Below are 15,654 nucleotides of genomic sequence, written 5' to 3'. Positions count from 1 at the left end.
GCAGGAGACCAGCATTCTGGCAGGTAGGTTTGCCACTGCTACACGAGTGGCTTTGAACTAAATAGTGGGGGTGTGGGGGGGGGGGTGTCAAATGAGATAGACAAGGATGGAGTTAAAGGGAAAGAGTATAGGAAAAGTTAAGAAAGACCCTAGAATTAATGGGGCAGAAAGCTCACGAAGGGATAGGAGAGTATGGCCAAGTGTAATGGGAATTGATGCGAAAGATGAGATGAGTAATAGTTTAAAAGTATTATATATGAATGCGCGAAGTATAAGAAGTAAAGTGGATGAGCTTGAGGCTCAGTTAGAGATTGACAGATATGACATTGTGTGGATTACAGAGACGTGGTTGCAGGAGGATCGGGACTGGGAACTGAATATTCAGGGTTATACATCCGAAAGAAAGGACAGGCAGGTGGGGTAGCTCGGTTGGTGAGAGATGAAATTCAGTCCCTTGTGAGGGGTGACATAGGGATTGACGATGTAGAGTCACTGTGGATAGAGTTGAGGAATTGTAAAGGTAAGAAGGCACTAATGGGAGTTATCTACAGGCCCCCAAACAGTAGCCCGGATATAGGGTGTAAGTTGCAGCAGGAGTTAAAACTGGCATGTGACAAAGGTAATTCCACTGTAATTATGGAGGAATTTCAATATCCAGGTAGACTGGGAAAATCAGATTGGTTCTGGACCCCAAGAAAGGGAGTTTGTAGAGTGCCTCCGAGATAGATTCTTAGAGCAGCTTGTACTGGAGCCTACCAGAGAGAAGGCAATTCTGGATTTAGTGTTGTCCAATGAACCAGATTTAATAAGGGAACTCAAGGTAAAGGAACCGCTTGGAGGTGGTGACCATAATATGATTAGTTTTAATCTGCAATTTGAGAGGGAGAAGGTTACATCAGAAGTGGCAGTGTTGCAGTTGAACAAAGGGGACTATGAAGGCATGAGAGAGAGGAGCTGGCCAAGGTCAACTGGAAAAGGATCCTAGCAGGAATGACAGTGGAACAGGAATTTCTGAACATAATCCAGAAGATGCAGGATCATTTCATTCCAAGGAGGAAGAAAGATTCTAAGGGAAGTAAGAGGCAACCGTGGCTGACAAGGGAAGTTAGGGATAAAATAAAACTAAAAGAAAAGGTGTAGACCATAGCAAAGAGTAGCGGGAAGCCAGAGGATTGGGCAACTTTCAAAGGACAACAGAAGGTAACAATACGGGGTGAAAAGATGAATTATGAGGGGAAGCTGGCCAAGAATATAAAGTATCCCAGTAAAAGCTTCTTTAGGTATGTTAAGAGAAAAAGATTAGTAAAGACAAATGTGGGTCCCTTGAAGGCAGAAACGGGTGAAATTATTATGGGTAACAAGGAAATGGCAGAAGAGTTGAACAGGTACTTCATATCATATCATCATATATATACAGCCGGAAACAGGCCTTTTCGGCCCACCAAGTCCGTGCCGCCCAGTGATCCCCGCACATTAACACTATCCTACACCCACTAGGAACAATTTTTACATTTACCCAGCCAATTAACCCACATACCTGTACGTCTTTGGACATACAAACACACAAACAACCTCCCAGATGTACTAGAAGATGGAGGGTCTAGGGAGACAGAAACTGAAAGAAATCTGCAATAGGCGAGAAATAGTATTGGGTAGACTGATGGGACTGAAGGTTGATAAATCCCCAGGGCCTGGTGGTCTGCATCCCAGGGTACTGAAGGAGGCGGCTCTAGAAATCGTGGATGCATTGGTGATCATTTTCCAATGTTTAATAGATTCAGGATCAGTTCCTGTGGATTGGAGGTAGCTAATGTTATCCCACTTTTCAGGTTAGCCTGACATCGGTGGTGGGGAAGATGCTGGAGTCAATTATTAAAGAGGTACTAATGGAGCATTTGGATAGCAGTAAAAGGATTGGTCCAAGTCAGCATGAATTTGTGAAGGGGAAATCCTGCTTAACCAATCTTCTGGAATTTTTTGAGGATGTGACAAGTAAAATGGATAAAGGTGAGCCAGTGGATGTAGTGTATCTAGACTTTCAGAAAACCTTTGATAAGGTCCCACACGGGAGATTGATGAGCAAAATTAGAGCACCTGGGATAGGGGGTAGGGTATTGACATGGATAGATAATTGGTTGGCAGACAGGAAGCCAATAGTAGGAATAAACAGGTCCTTTTCAGAATGGCAGGCAGTGGTGAGTGGAGTGCCGCAAGGCTCGGTGCTGGAGCAGATTTACAATATATATTAATGATTTGGATGATGGAATTAGAAGTGACACTAGCAAGTTTGCAGATGACACAAAGCTGGGTGGCAGTGTGAACTGCGAAGAGAATGTTAGGAGGTTGGACAGGTTGAGAAAGATGGCAGATGCAGTATAATATAGATAAATGTGAGATTATCCACTTTGGTGGCAAAAACAATGAGGCAGATTATTATCTCAATAGTGTCAGATTAGGTAAAGGGGAAGTGCAACGAGACCTGGGTGTCCTGGTACACCAATCACTGAAAGTAAGCGTGCAGGTACAGCAGGCAGTGAAGAAAGCTAATGGCATGTTGGCCTTCATAACGAGAGGATTTGAATATAGGAGTAGAGGCCCTCCTGCAGTTGTATAGGGCCCTGGTGAAACTATATCTGGAGTATTGTATGCAGTTTTGGTCTTCTAATTTGAGGAAGGACGTCCTTGCTATTGAGGCAGTGCAGCATAGGTTCACGAGGTTAATCCCCGGGATGGCGGGACTGTCGCATGAGGAAAGATTGGAAAGACGGCTTGTATTCACTTGTATTAGAAGTATGAGAGGGAATCTTATAGAGACGTATAACATTATGAAAGGACTGGACAGGCTAGATTCAGGAAAAATGTTCCCAATGTTGGGGGAGTCCAGAACCAGGGGCCACAGTGTAAGAATAAAGGGGAGGCCATTTAAAACTGAGGTGAGAAGAAACTTGTTAACCCAGAGAGTTGTGAATTTGTGGAATTCTCTGCCGCAGAGGGCAGAGGTGGTTAATTCACTGGATGAATTTAAAAGAGAGTTAGTTAGAGCTCTAGGGGCAAGTGGAATCAAGGGATTTTGGGGAGAAGGCAGGCACAGGTTACTGATTGTGGATGATCAGCCCAAGATCACAATGAATGGCGGTGCTGGCTCAAAGGGCCAAATGGCCTCATCCTGCACCTATTTTCTAAGTTTCTATCGTATCTGCTTTCACCACCACCCCTGGAATCGTGTTCCAGGCACCCACTACTCTGTGATTAAAAAATTGCCCCACGCACCTCCTTTGAACTTTCCCTCCTTGACCTTAAAGTTATGGCCTCTTGTCTTTGACATTTCTACCATGAAATAAAGGTACTGATTTGACTACCCTAACTACGTCCCTTTTAATTTTATATAGATCTGTTGGGTCCCCCCCTCAATTTCCAACATGACAGAGCGATAGTCAGGTTGCCTTTGGTCATGGGAAGTCCTGCTTCACAAATTAGATTGAAATTTTTTGAGGAGTTAACCAAGTATATTGGTGAGAGAAGTGCAGTTGATATTGTCTACATGGAGTTTAGCAAGGCCTTTGACAAGGCTTAATATGGTACAGATGGTTCTGCTATATGCAATAGTTGCATTCCTAGAAGCCTTGTGTTATAAAAATTGCATTAAAAAAATATTATGTCAATCAGGAAAAGAGGGTTAAGTGTGAGAACATTTTAAACTTGCAATAACAACTCTTTTTTCTTCCGCAGGCTTTTTAAAAAAAAGTGTGTTTTAATAGCTTTAAGTTTATTTTTGTTACTCCAAGCTAAAAATACTAAAACCTGCATGATACATTAATAATCATTGTAGTGTCAATAGAAGTGATTGCTTGTCTGTTTCAGTGGTCACCTTAGTGAAACTGACAGGCTGTGTTCTTAAGAGACAATGGTTTCTGATTACCACAGGGAGCTTACATAGAAATATTTTTTTCTCTACACTTTTTTGCAAGACAGCTTTTTTCTGCTTGGCAATTTCCTAAGTGATTTGTAAGTAGTGTATAGTTCCCAATTGAAATTGCATTATAACCATTGGGATTGTGGAATACAAATAGTTTTGTAATTCATCAATTGCATTGTATACAATTCATGGTATGGAAACATATCATGGCAGAACTACTCATAAGCTGGTCCAGAGGTTAAAAGCCCATGGGATCCAGGGCAGGCTGGCAAACTTGAATTTGATTGTAATGAAAACTCGACTAAAATTGATAACAGATATCATGAAGTGGGGTGGCTCAGTGGCTCAGCGGGGTAAAGCTGTTGCATCACAGCGCCAGAGACCCAGGTACGATGCTCACTACAGGTGCTGTCTGTGTGGAGTTTGTATGTTCTCCCTGTGAATGCGTATGTTTCCATCAGGTGCTCTGGTTTCCTCCCATATTCCACCGATGTGCAGGTTTGTAGGTTAATCAGCTTCTGTAAATTGCTCCAAGTGTGCAAGATCTGAAAGTGAAATAACATAGAACTTGTGTTTGGGTGATCGACGATTGGGGTGGTCTCGGTGGGCCGAAGGACTTGTTTTCACATTGTATCTCTAAACTAAACTAAAGTGGATTTAGTTTACACCTAATATCCTGCAAGTTCTCCAGTTCAATAGTGTGGGAGGAATAACTGGGGGCAAGAGGAAACAAACATAGTAATTTCGGTGTAGTAAACAGGCAGATTTATAACGCAATGGTAATTTTATAAAGATGTATGTATTTATGAAGGTTTTGCAACAGATCATTTTATCTGTACATTGTTGAGCGGTTTAGGAACGGTGAATTTTAGTTTATTTGAAAGAACAAAAACTATTCTAAATTCCATTATGGAATGGGAAAATGTGGTGAAAATACGAAGTGCGCGTAAATTCTTGATTTTTAACCAGGCTTGTAACTTGGGTGATGCTGTTTATTTCCGCAGACAGGAAGGGAGAAGAGGACCAAACTACCTGACAGCAATGAGGTGGACAGTTCTGACAGCCGACACCTGGGGCCCAGCCGACGGCACAGTGCAGGCAGACAGGCCGTGGAGCGTCCAAGCAGCACAGCCAGTGTACTGAGGACTAGATTACTGAGGCAGAAACCTGCAGTGAGGCACTGGGTTGGTCCAAGAATCCACTTCAGCAACGTTATTCAGAGCAATCTCTCCAGCAGCAGAAACGTCAGTGATGTAAAAGGAGACTCAAAGAACAATGATGTTGGCAGCGTAGAAGGAGCCTCTCAGCCCACCAGCAATGACTTCTCTCCAAACTGTGATGTTGTAGGGAAGGATGCCCTGTCTGCATTGTCCAGGGCGACCACTCAGTTGTGCCAACAAGAGATCGCCAATGTGGTCTGCTTACACCAGGCTGAGAAACTGATGCCACACTCTGTACCTCGTTTCTGTCGCCTCTCAGGTATAGTGCAATAATAATGTTTAACTTCTTTCAACTCCTGAGTTTATTGCAAGCCTTTATCGTTACGAAAGGTTTCAGTGTTGGAACATTCAGAAATTGTCTATTTACATCCAGCGCTCCCAGAGCATGGATCGTATCCTAGCTGTCGAAATAAAGACATAAAGCATGGAAATAGGCCCTTTGGCCCAACGTCCATGTTGACCAAATCTCCCATTTACCCAGATTGGGCCCATTTCCTTCTAAACCTTTTCTATCCATGTACCTGTCCAAATTACATTTAAATATTGTTTTGTGTCTACCTTAACTACCTCCTCTGCCAGCTTGTTTCACGTGTTCACCACCCTCCGTGTAATAAAGTTGCCACTCTGTACCTATTAAATCTTTCCCCTCTCACCTTAAACCTTTGTCCTCTAGTTCTTCATCCCCTACCCTATGAAAAAAACTCATTCACCCTATCTCGGTCCTCATGATTTTATACTCCTCTATAATGTCACTCCTCAGTATCCCGCCCTCCAACGAATAAGGTAATCGCTTGCCCAGCTTCCCCACTAGCTCAGGGTCTTGTGTCCTGAGTTCTCTGACAGATTAAGGCCAGTGGGCCAAATGCTGTCTTTACCATCCTATGTACTTGTGATAGACCACCCTGAGTGGAAAAAGTTGTTCCTCAGATTTCTATTAAATCTTGCTCCTCTCACTTAAGCCTATGTACTCTGGTTTTTGATTTCCCTACCGTGGCTAAAGGACTCTATGCTTCACCTTAACTATTCCCCTCATGATTTTATACACCTCGATAACATCACCCCTCAGCTTCCTGCACGCCAAGGAATAACGTTCTAGCCTGTCCAACTTTTCCCGATAGCTCAGATCCTCTAGTCCTGGCAACATCCTCTCTGGACTCTATCCTAGCTTAATGATATCCTTCCTACAGCTGAGTGACCAAAACTGAACACTGTACTCCAAATGTGGCCTCACCAACATCTGGTACAACTGTAACACGACATTCCAACTTCTAAATAAGGATCTCGACCTGAAACGCCACCTATCCATGTCCCAGAGATGCTGTCTGACCTGCTGAGTTACTCCAGCATTTGGTGTCCTTTTCTATACTTAATATTCTGACTGATGAAGGCCAATGTAGACTAGACTGAGACTAGGTAGACTGGTTTCTTTTCCGTATAATGGAAGAGGCTGAGCCTGGCACCTGACAAAATTATGATAGGCTGTACGTAAGAAACATCGCCATAACGAAGATATTTAAAACCAGAGGCATTAGTTTATGTAAAGGGTTAGAGGGAATCTGAGGAAAGAATATATACATGGGTGTTTGGAACCTAGGGGAGCTGGTGGAGACAAATACTCCAAACAACATAAGCATCAGGAAGAGTACATGAGTCTTCAGAGGTAGACATTGCAAATACAATAAGCCCTTGTTTCAATGGACTCTTTATAATGAATATTGGTTGTAGTAGACGGACCTATTGATGCCACCCCCAGCCAACATCACCTCCTCAGCTGCTTCTAGGCCCAACTGCCCACCTCACCCCCAGATAGCACCATTATCATGTAAAAAAATGTAAAAAACCTTTATTGTCACTACACAAAGTACAATAAAATTAAAGCAGTCCAGATGATGCAATCACACACAGCAGACAGTACAAAGGATAAACCTTTATCCATAACAGGCTAAACCTAATCTACTGAATTAAACAAACTGACCTCTAATACAATATAGACAAAACAATTGCAATACGGTCAAGGCAGTGTACAGTGCAATCAAGACAGCAAGTTATTGCACAGTAATGAGAGCTAACATATCGCAAATGCATCGGTAGTGCCGTTTAAAAATAAATAAAAAATAAATAATGTAATTAAATATAAGGTGTGGTCCGGTGTAACCTGTAATAAGTTTGGCAAATGTTAAGCAATATAAGTGCAGTAGGATGTAAACATGTATTAAATTGAGGCTTATGTTTTCTGACAAGTAACTGAATGTGTTCCGATCAGTTCCGTTCCTTCCATTCAGTTTTATGTGAGTGTCTGGCAGTGTTCAGCTCATGTATGACGCTGGGGTAGAAGCTGTTCTTGAGTCTATTAGTCCGTGATGTAATGGACCTGAACAGCTGATGACCAGGGTGGGAAGGATCCCTCAGGATGTTGGCTGATCTGCTGAGGCAGCGGACGGAGTACAGTTCCTCTAGAGAGGGCAGTGGGCAACCAATGATTTTCTTTGCAGAGTTGATGACCCTCTGAAGGGCTTTCTTGTTTGCCTCTGAGCTGCTAGTGTACCACATAGAAATACAGTACGTCAACACACTCTCGATGGTGCAACGGTAGAAAGTCACTAGCAGTTGCTCTTGCAGGTTGTTCTTGCATGGCCGCTTCCAAGTCAGGCTGCTGACGCCACACCTGGCTCACATCACCTCCCCAGCCGCTTCCAGGCCGGACCTACCCACACAACACAGCTTCCTCGGCTTCCAGGCCGGACCTACTGCTGCACAGCTTCCTCGGCTACTTCCTGGCCATGCTTGCCACTGCCGACCCTTGCCTGTACTCAGGCCGCCCATGGGGCACGACCATTGACTAGACTGATTCTCGCCTCTCTCCCGGCCGTCAGCAGGCCGGTGCCGTCAACTCAGCTGGTTTCCAGGCCCATCTCCAGATCGAGAGTCTAAAGAAGGGTCTCGACCCGAAACGTCAACTATCCATGTTCTCTAGAGATGCTGCCTGACCTGCCAAGTTACTCCAGCAATTTGTCCATTTTGTGTCTTAATCAACAACTGCAGTTGTTTGTTTCTACTAGTTATACAATAATAATACCTTATTTGATTATAACAGACAATTGGCAATAACGGACTCCATTCCCCGACACCCAACCCCCTATAATGAGGGGTTACTTTATTCTAAGACCAGCAGATGGGCTAGTTTCGAATAGAAGAAATGAGCTTGTAACAATTCCTTTCACAAGAAAGATTAACGTGGATAATGATAGACAAGTCACCTGAATATGATTTCCCACACCCAAAGCTTTGAAAGGAAGTTGCTGCAGAGGTCATAGAGGCATGAGTTGACAATTTCCAGAGCTGCTCTAAGAGGGTACCAATGAACTGGTAACCTACAAATGTGATGCCCACGTTCAAAGAAGGGAAAGAAAAAGCAAGAATATTTAGGCCAATTATCTGAATATCTATTGTGAGCAAGATGTGAGTTGTCTAGAAATAGCTGGTTCTTTAAAGAGGCTTAATGTACTCAGACCAAGTCAGCATGTTTTTTTATGAAAGGAAACTCGTATGACAAATTGGCTGGAATTGTTTAAAGATTCATTAAGAGAGCCAAATCGAAAGGACTACAAATGCAGTTTAAATGCTGGAGTAACTCAGCGGGGCAGGCAGCATCTCTGGAGAGAAAGAATGGGTGACGTTTCGGGTCGAGATCCTTCTTCAGACTCGACCCAAAACGTCGCCCATTCCTTCTCTCCAGAGATGCTGCATGTCCCGCTGAGTTACTCCAGCATTTTGTGTCTACCTCCGATTTAAAACCAGCATCTGCAGTTCTTTCAATACATGCAGTTTAGTCAGTTTTCCAGATGGCATTAATCAGGTGCCACGTAAAAGGTTGTTACGAAGACAAGAACTCACAGTAATGGAGGAAGTGTGTCGAGTTGGAGCTGAAGCTGGTTATCACACAGAAGGCAGCAGTTAAATAAATTAAATCTTTCAGGACGTAAAGTTGCAAAGTGACCCACGCCTGCAGCAATTACTCGTTTATTAATGACTTGTTGGAGGAGATACATTGTAAAGTATCCAAGCTTGCTGATAACATGAAATTACGTGGACAGAGGGCAAACTTGGATCAAGATCTTGTGACTCCGGTTGATTGATTGGATACAGAGGTACAGAATAGAAATTTGCTCTAATGTAATTTATGTGAGAAAACAACTAAAACACTATGTGAAAGAAATAGCAAATTTGTCAATTTTTTCAAGTGTTCACAATGCAGAAAATCACAAAATGGATGTTTTTCTAGGAAAGCTGGAGTGTACCGCACTAGTATTACAGGCAGCCCAGTTGAGATTCACAAGGCTAATGCATGAGGTGAAAGGCCTGTCCTATCATGAACGGATAAAAATATATTGGATCTGCATTCTTTAGAAGAATGTAAAGAGTTCTTATTGCTTTTAATTGTATTAAAATAGCATATCAGTCACACACATCTGAAAGTCACACAGAAATGAAGATCTTCATTCGAAAAGTTCACAGAACAACAGGTTTCATATTTCTTTATGGCATGGGAGGGTGCCAGCTTGGCCCATTTTGTGTGTGCTGGCTTAGATTCCATGTATGACACCACTGAAACGAGTGCAGTTGGTGGATTGGAAACTCTGAAACGTTTGACATTTAGCTCAACAAATACAATATCTGTAGCCAGGTTTCATGGTACAGACAGCCGGGTTCCATGGACAATATTACAATACAGGCAGCCAGTACTTGTGGACCATCTGTGGAGTGGGAGACCACTCGCAGGGGGTCTGTGGCACCTGGACATGCTGGCAGGAGGTGATCCTACGTGAAAATGACCCATTTATTCTTTTTCCGCTTTCTGTCCATTAACCATTCCTGTCCAGAGCAGTGTTTCACCTCAATTGCGTATAATGTAATTTTGTTGAAGGACCTGGAGATATAAGAGATGCCACACACAAATGCAGTGTCAGTCCTGTTGCAGGGTGTAGACCTAAAACATCGTCAATTCCTTTTCCCCCACAGATGCCCCACTGAGTTCCTTCAGCAGTTTGATTTTTGCTTATTGAAAAACTTCCCTTATTAAAACACTCTGGAATTCAAATTCACCACATCCTCTTATTTCTCCTTATCTTATCTACCTGTTGTAACCTCAGAAAACAAATATTTGATAAATCCTTGATTGGCCAGTCCTAATATTGTGTAACTCCCCTGCTATCACTTTCATAGTAATAGACTCCAGCATTAATTTCATGTAACTGCTCTTTTGATCCCCCATTTACACTCTCCCTTTTTCTTATACGGTAGGATAATGTTTGTTCCCTTCCATTCTATTAGAATCAATTTAGAATTTTGGAGTATGGCAACCAGTGCTTCTGTTGTCAATTCTTTCAGAATCTTGGCATGCCAGTCATTGGGTCCTTTTAATGTACTTTCCCAGTCCACCAGAGCTAATTTATAACTTTATATCTTTGCAGTTTCCTTTGATTAGATTTCAAAACCTGTTAGATGGAACATTCATGTAAAATACATCATATTTTAAATTACAATTCCTTAATGGCCTCCAAACTGTCCCTCTCCCTCTCTCCCGCTTTCTCTCTCCCTCTTTCTCTCCTCTGGCTAGATGGCCTGGGATTTATAGGGAGTAGACTGTCCAGGTTGAGGTGGCCAAACCAGTATCAGCTATATGGACTTAACTGTTGCCAATGATGCTGAAGATAGGCCTCTCCTGGCCTCAGCCAGCGATAGGGATCAGAGTGGCATTCAAAGGGGGTGCTGTCACAAATCTTAAAGCTATGCCCTCTAGTATTTGACATTTCTATCTTGGGACAATGCCAATCTACTTTACACCGTCATTATTTTATGAACTTTGATCAGGTCACCCTAAGAAAATAATCCAAGTTTGTTGAATCTCTCATAACTAATACCATAACCATCGTCCTGTTGACAATCTGCTTGAGGAACTTGGTGAATCGAGCATCAGGTTTCGACTGGAAATGTCGACAATTCGTCCTCCACCCCCACCCCGTCCCATCACACACTTGCTGCTCGACCCTCTGAGTACCACCAGCAGACTGTCTGTTGTTCCAGATTCCAACACCTGCAGTCTCTTGTGTCGCCTGTCAACATCCTGCTGAACGTCTTCTACACCCTCTCCAAATCCTTCCTGTAATGAAACAACTAGAACTGCACACAATATTCTGAACGTGGCCTAACCAAAGTTGTTTAGCACTGCAATATGATTTCCAGATTTTTATGCTCAACACCCCGACCTGTGGAGTTGACTTTGCAGCATGCTGCTTTTACCACCCTTCTAGTTATGTTGTCACTTTCAGGAAGCTATGGACTTGATGCTCTTGTTTTCAGTCATGCATCTCACCATTTATTATTTGATCAAGGTGCTCAAAGGAATCGTATGCTGGAGGCTGGTGGTTTCAGTAGTGGGAAGAGAAGAGAGAATTGAGAAAATAAACGGGAAAGATCTTGTGGAAAATGCATTCGCCTTACATGGTTCGAGCAATTGTACTAATTAATAATGTTTCTTTGTAGGGAAACCCAACAGTATCATCCAATGGGAAGATAGCAGTGTGGATCTAACATCCATCCAGAACCCGATTAGAATTGCATATGTCCTTGTCGTTCACGGCAGAGCCATCAGGCAGCTTAAGCGGATGATCAAGGCCATCTATCACCAGCGCCACTTCTACTACATCCATGTTGACAAGGTATGCACTCCATAATTCTGACTTCACCTGTGTGTTACATTTGTTGGACTGTACACGCAGGTGTAAAGAGTAGTGAATTGGTTTCAATTGCAAGAACGCAAGTTAAAAATATGACAAGGAGTGAAATTGTGGGAACTATGGGGAACTAAGCCCCAGAAAGTACTTGCCTCAGGGGGAAGTATAGCACCGATTCACCAGTTGGATAGAAGAGCAAATTTAGGAAGGCAGTTACTGATGCTATGTTTGTGAATCCTGCATCTCTTATAGGTGCTTCAATTGATCAATGAAAGCAGTCCAGAGCAAGGTATGGGGTACTTTTAAATAAAAGCTGGGTCTTTAAGGACTGAAATCGTAGGGAATGGGTGGTTGGTGTCATCAACCATGCTAATTCCTTTGTAGTCTTACTTCCTGACTCTTCGAAGCTCTGGAAATGTTCCTGTGGAGACTGATTTTTGTTTTTTGTTCTGTGATGAAAGAAAAGGTGTTTGGATAAATGTAGTGCGGAGAACTATGATTAATGATCAGCAAAGATCTTGTAGAGTGATGGAGCAGTGGAGGGAGATAGAGGCCGAAACTTTTCTCCATGTTTCTAAACAGTGGTTGAGTTCGGAAATAATATCAAACGGTAGATGATAATTTAAATAAACTACAGATACTGTTAAACTGAAACAAAAACAGAAAATGTTGGGAAAACCTAGTAAGTCAGCAGTCTCAGTGAAAAGTGAAACAATCAATGGTTCAAGTCCCGTCAGCTGTCGTCAGAACGTGTGACAAAGGGTTCCTGATCTGAAATATATTTATATTTGTTACATGTTGCCTGACCTGCTGAGACTTTCCAGCATTTTCCATGCCACCACCCTCTGCATGGAAAATCTTGCCCCTCAGAACCCCTTCAAACACTCCTCTCAGTTTAAACCTGTGCCTCTCTTAGACTCCTTTCATTTGGATCCATCTATCTATGCCCCGCATGTGTTTATATACCCCCTATAAGGTCACCCCTCAGCTCCTTCATGGGGAAAAATCCCAACCTATCCATTCTCTCCTATTCTCTATTCAGGCCTTCTAATCCCAGTAACATACTTGTGAATGTTTTCTGAACTCACTCCAGGCTAACCATGTACTACCTGTAGAAAGGTAACCATGGATAAATGGAGAGTGTTCTGATGAAAAGAGGGGTGGAAGATGATGAATAGTTATTTCAGTCACTATTTACAGCTTCTGCCTTTCTGTTCCTGCAGCGCTCTAACTATTTGCACAGAGAGGTCATGCAACTGGCACAGCAATACCCAAACATCCGTGTAACTCCATGGCGGATGGTCACAATATGGGGAGGGGCAAGCCTACTGAAGATGTACCTGCACTGCATGAAGGATCTACTGGAAATGACTGACTGGCACTGGGACTATTTCATTAACTTGAGTGCCACCGACTACCCCACCAGGTCAGTATCCTTGAATAATAAGGAAGCAACATGTATGAGTTTCCGTTTGGAACTCTTGAAGTGAAACTGATTCTATTTGGATACCATTTTGTGGTGGCCGCAATATTTGCTGTACTCTCCCATCACTTTCGAAATTTCAGGCATAGTTCCACACATGGTAATAGCTTCCAATCAGAGTCCCCAAGCAACCAGTTGTTAATGTGTGTAAATGTGAAATCCTGGGATAAACATTAGAATGTTCTCTGATGACAGGGAGCTCATTGCCCTGCCAACAAACGGTGTCAAGAGAAACTCTACTTGATATTTTGTCCTCCCTCCTCGGGAAACTTTTTTTTTTGCTCAAGATTCCAGCTTCTGTAGTCTCTTGTGTCTTCTTCAAGCTAGCCGTGTTGAAGACCCTGGCAGTGATGGAGAAGGCAATGAGGACACTTTCAGGTGCTTTTTGTCCAAGGCATATAGTTCAAGAGCTCACAGAACATCTGCCTAGTGTGTGATGTGGATTGCAATCATGATGACAGAGGTGAATTCCCTTGGGAGGTAGAAGGGACAGCACTTCACTGCTCGATGTTCCAGGTGTGAGGAGCAGGAGTTGGACAAGACTGACGTGAATGAGCACCATGAAGAGTTTACCTCGCGTTAGACGCACCACCTCTCCCTTTTCCTGATGATGCCTTCATGCGAAGGACTGAGAACCCTTTGGGCTGAAGGGCAGAGTCTGGAGAGCTGGAGATGAGCCATGTTTCTGTGATACAGAGTACACAGCATTCCCGCTCCCTGTGGGAAAGCAATCTTGTCCTCGGATCCTCAGTATTATTTTCTAGGAACTGTGTGTTGGCCAGGAGGATGGTGTGAGAGTGGAGTGAATGTAGGCCTCGATGTTTTATTTATACTTGGAGGATGCACTGGCGGCCGTGTTTCAGGGAATAATGGAGACCTCCCTGGCACTTCCAGGCAAAGTTCTCACTGTGCCTGTGTGCTGCAAGGTTAGGATCTCCATGTTTGGCAGTCGCAAGATTGCTAATTCATCTTAATGGTCACTTTCAAAGTCAATTTAATTAAGACCAAAGTATCTATAGAAACTTACCTGTTTTCATATATGAGGCTGTCAATCTAGTATGCAATTGTTTACTTATTAATCATTCATTTCTGTTTCTTAAATTACATTCAATTTTCTAACCTGACACATCCATCTTTATGCAATTGTTTCATTTAGGTTTTTAAATTTTCTCGCTATCTTTAACTTTTGTGTTATCTCCTAGGAATTTTCCTTTCTCATTGGAGTGTAGCTTGTCTGTTGCCTGAAAAATCTATTTAAATGTCTTTCGTTGCATCTGAATAGACTGATTCCTTAGCCCAGTTTACTTTAGCTGATTCTGCTTTCATGCCACCATAGTTACCCTTATTTAAGTTCAAAATACTATGCACAAAATAACACCATTCAGAAGCTAGTAAACTCAAAACAGGGTGTACAGCTCTGATCAGAACTTTATGTTCTTGCTTTATATTATTCCATTGCCAAATATGCTTGCCTGGTATGGAAATGTTCCAAACACAGGCAGAAAGTTGTCTCATTCCTAAACAACAACTATTGAATCATCACAGCTTGGCTGAAACCATTATTGAATGGTTTCGCCTTCACTGTGTTGGTGCCTCTGAACATTCAGAACACTAGCTAGCCAATGCAGAGAGGAACAGGCAGAGAACATAAGACACTCCTGTTCAGTCACTCCAGAACACCCAAATGCCTGGCTTTGTTCAGGAGCTTCCTCGAGATTGTAGGATTATTCAGCCCACAGTTGTGACTACCATCAAAGAGATGACAGTGTGACTTAGAGACCTGAGCACTCGTGTCAGTCTGCACATCAAGGCAGCCGGGTGGCTTCCTGCCCTAGCAAAGGCTTGGACCATACCCATGATACAAAGCTGCCAGAGAACCCAAATTACCAAATGACGAATAAATGCGCAAATTGGGGTTGGTCTGCCAGACTAGAGACGTGCAGTGAACATGTTTGTGGTGTACTTGGAAGACTGCCCCTGCATGAATCAACATGCAACAGAACAAGATGGAAAAATATGAAGAAACAAGGAACTACAAATGCTGAAGTAACTCAGTGGGTCAGGCAGCATCTCGGAAGAACATGGATAGGTAACATTTCGGCTCAGGACACTTCTTCGGACTGATTGTGGTGGAGGGGGAGAAAGAGAGGGAGAGATGAGGGGCTAGACAAAGCCTGGCAAGTGAGGTGGATAAAAGTGCTTTTTTGGGGGATGGCTGGACAAAGGCCAGAAGATATGAAACAGATATAAAAAAACAGAAGATATGAGATAAGGATTGAAGAATTCAGTCTGAAGTAGGGT

General features: G+C 42.9%; 1 protein-coding gene across 2 annotated transcripts in view; it reads left to right on the top strand.

Annotated features, from left to right (window-relative positions):
- Nucleotides 1-15,654, top strand: part of xylt2 (xylosyltransferase II) — a 65,186-nt gene that overhangs the window by 18,451 nt on the left and 31,081 nt on the right. For both annotated transcript variants that reach the window (XM_078401200.1, XM_078401198.1), the window contains exons 2-4: nt 4,921-5,395; nt 11,680-11,855; nt 13,094-13,296. In XM_078401200.1, the coding sequence (XP_078257326.1) occupies nt 4,921-5,395; nt 11,680-11,855; nt 13,094-13,296 (854 nt within the window). The remainder of the gene's footprint in view (nt 1-4,920; nt 5,396-11,679; nt 11,856-13,093; nt 13,297-15,654) is intronic.

Source organism: Rhinoraja longicauda, chromosome 6 (assembly GCF_053455715.1).
Source record: "Rhinoraja longicauda isolate Sanriku21f chromosome 6, sRhiLon1.1, whole genome shotgun sequence".
Taxonomy (NCBI): Eukaryota; Metazoa; Chordata; class Chondrichthyes; order Rajiformes; family Arhynchobatidae; genus Rhinoraja; species Rhinoraja longicauda.
This window is presented reverse-complemented; position numbering and strand designations above follow the sequence as displayed.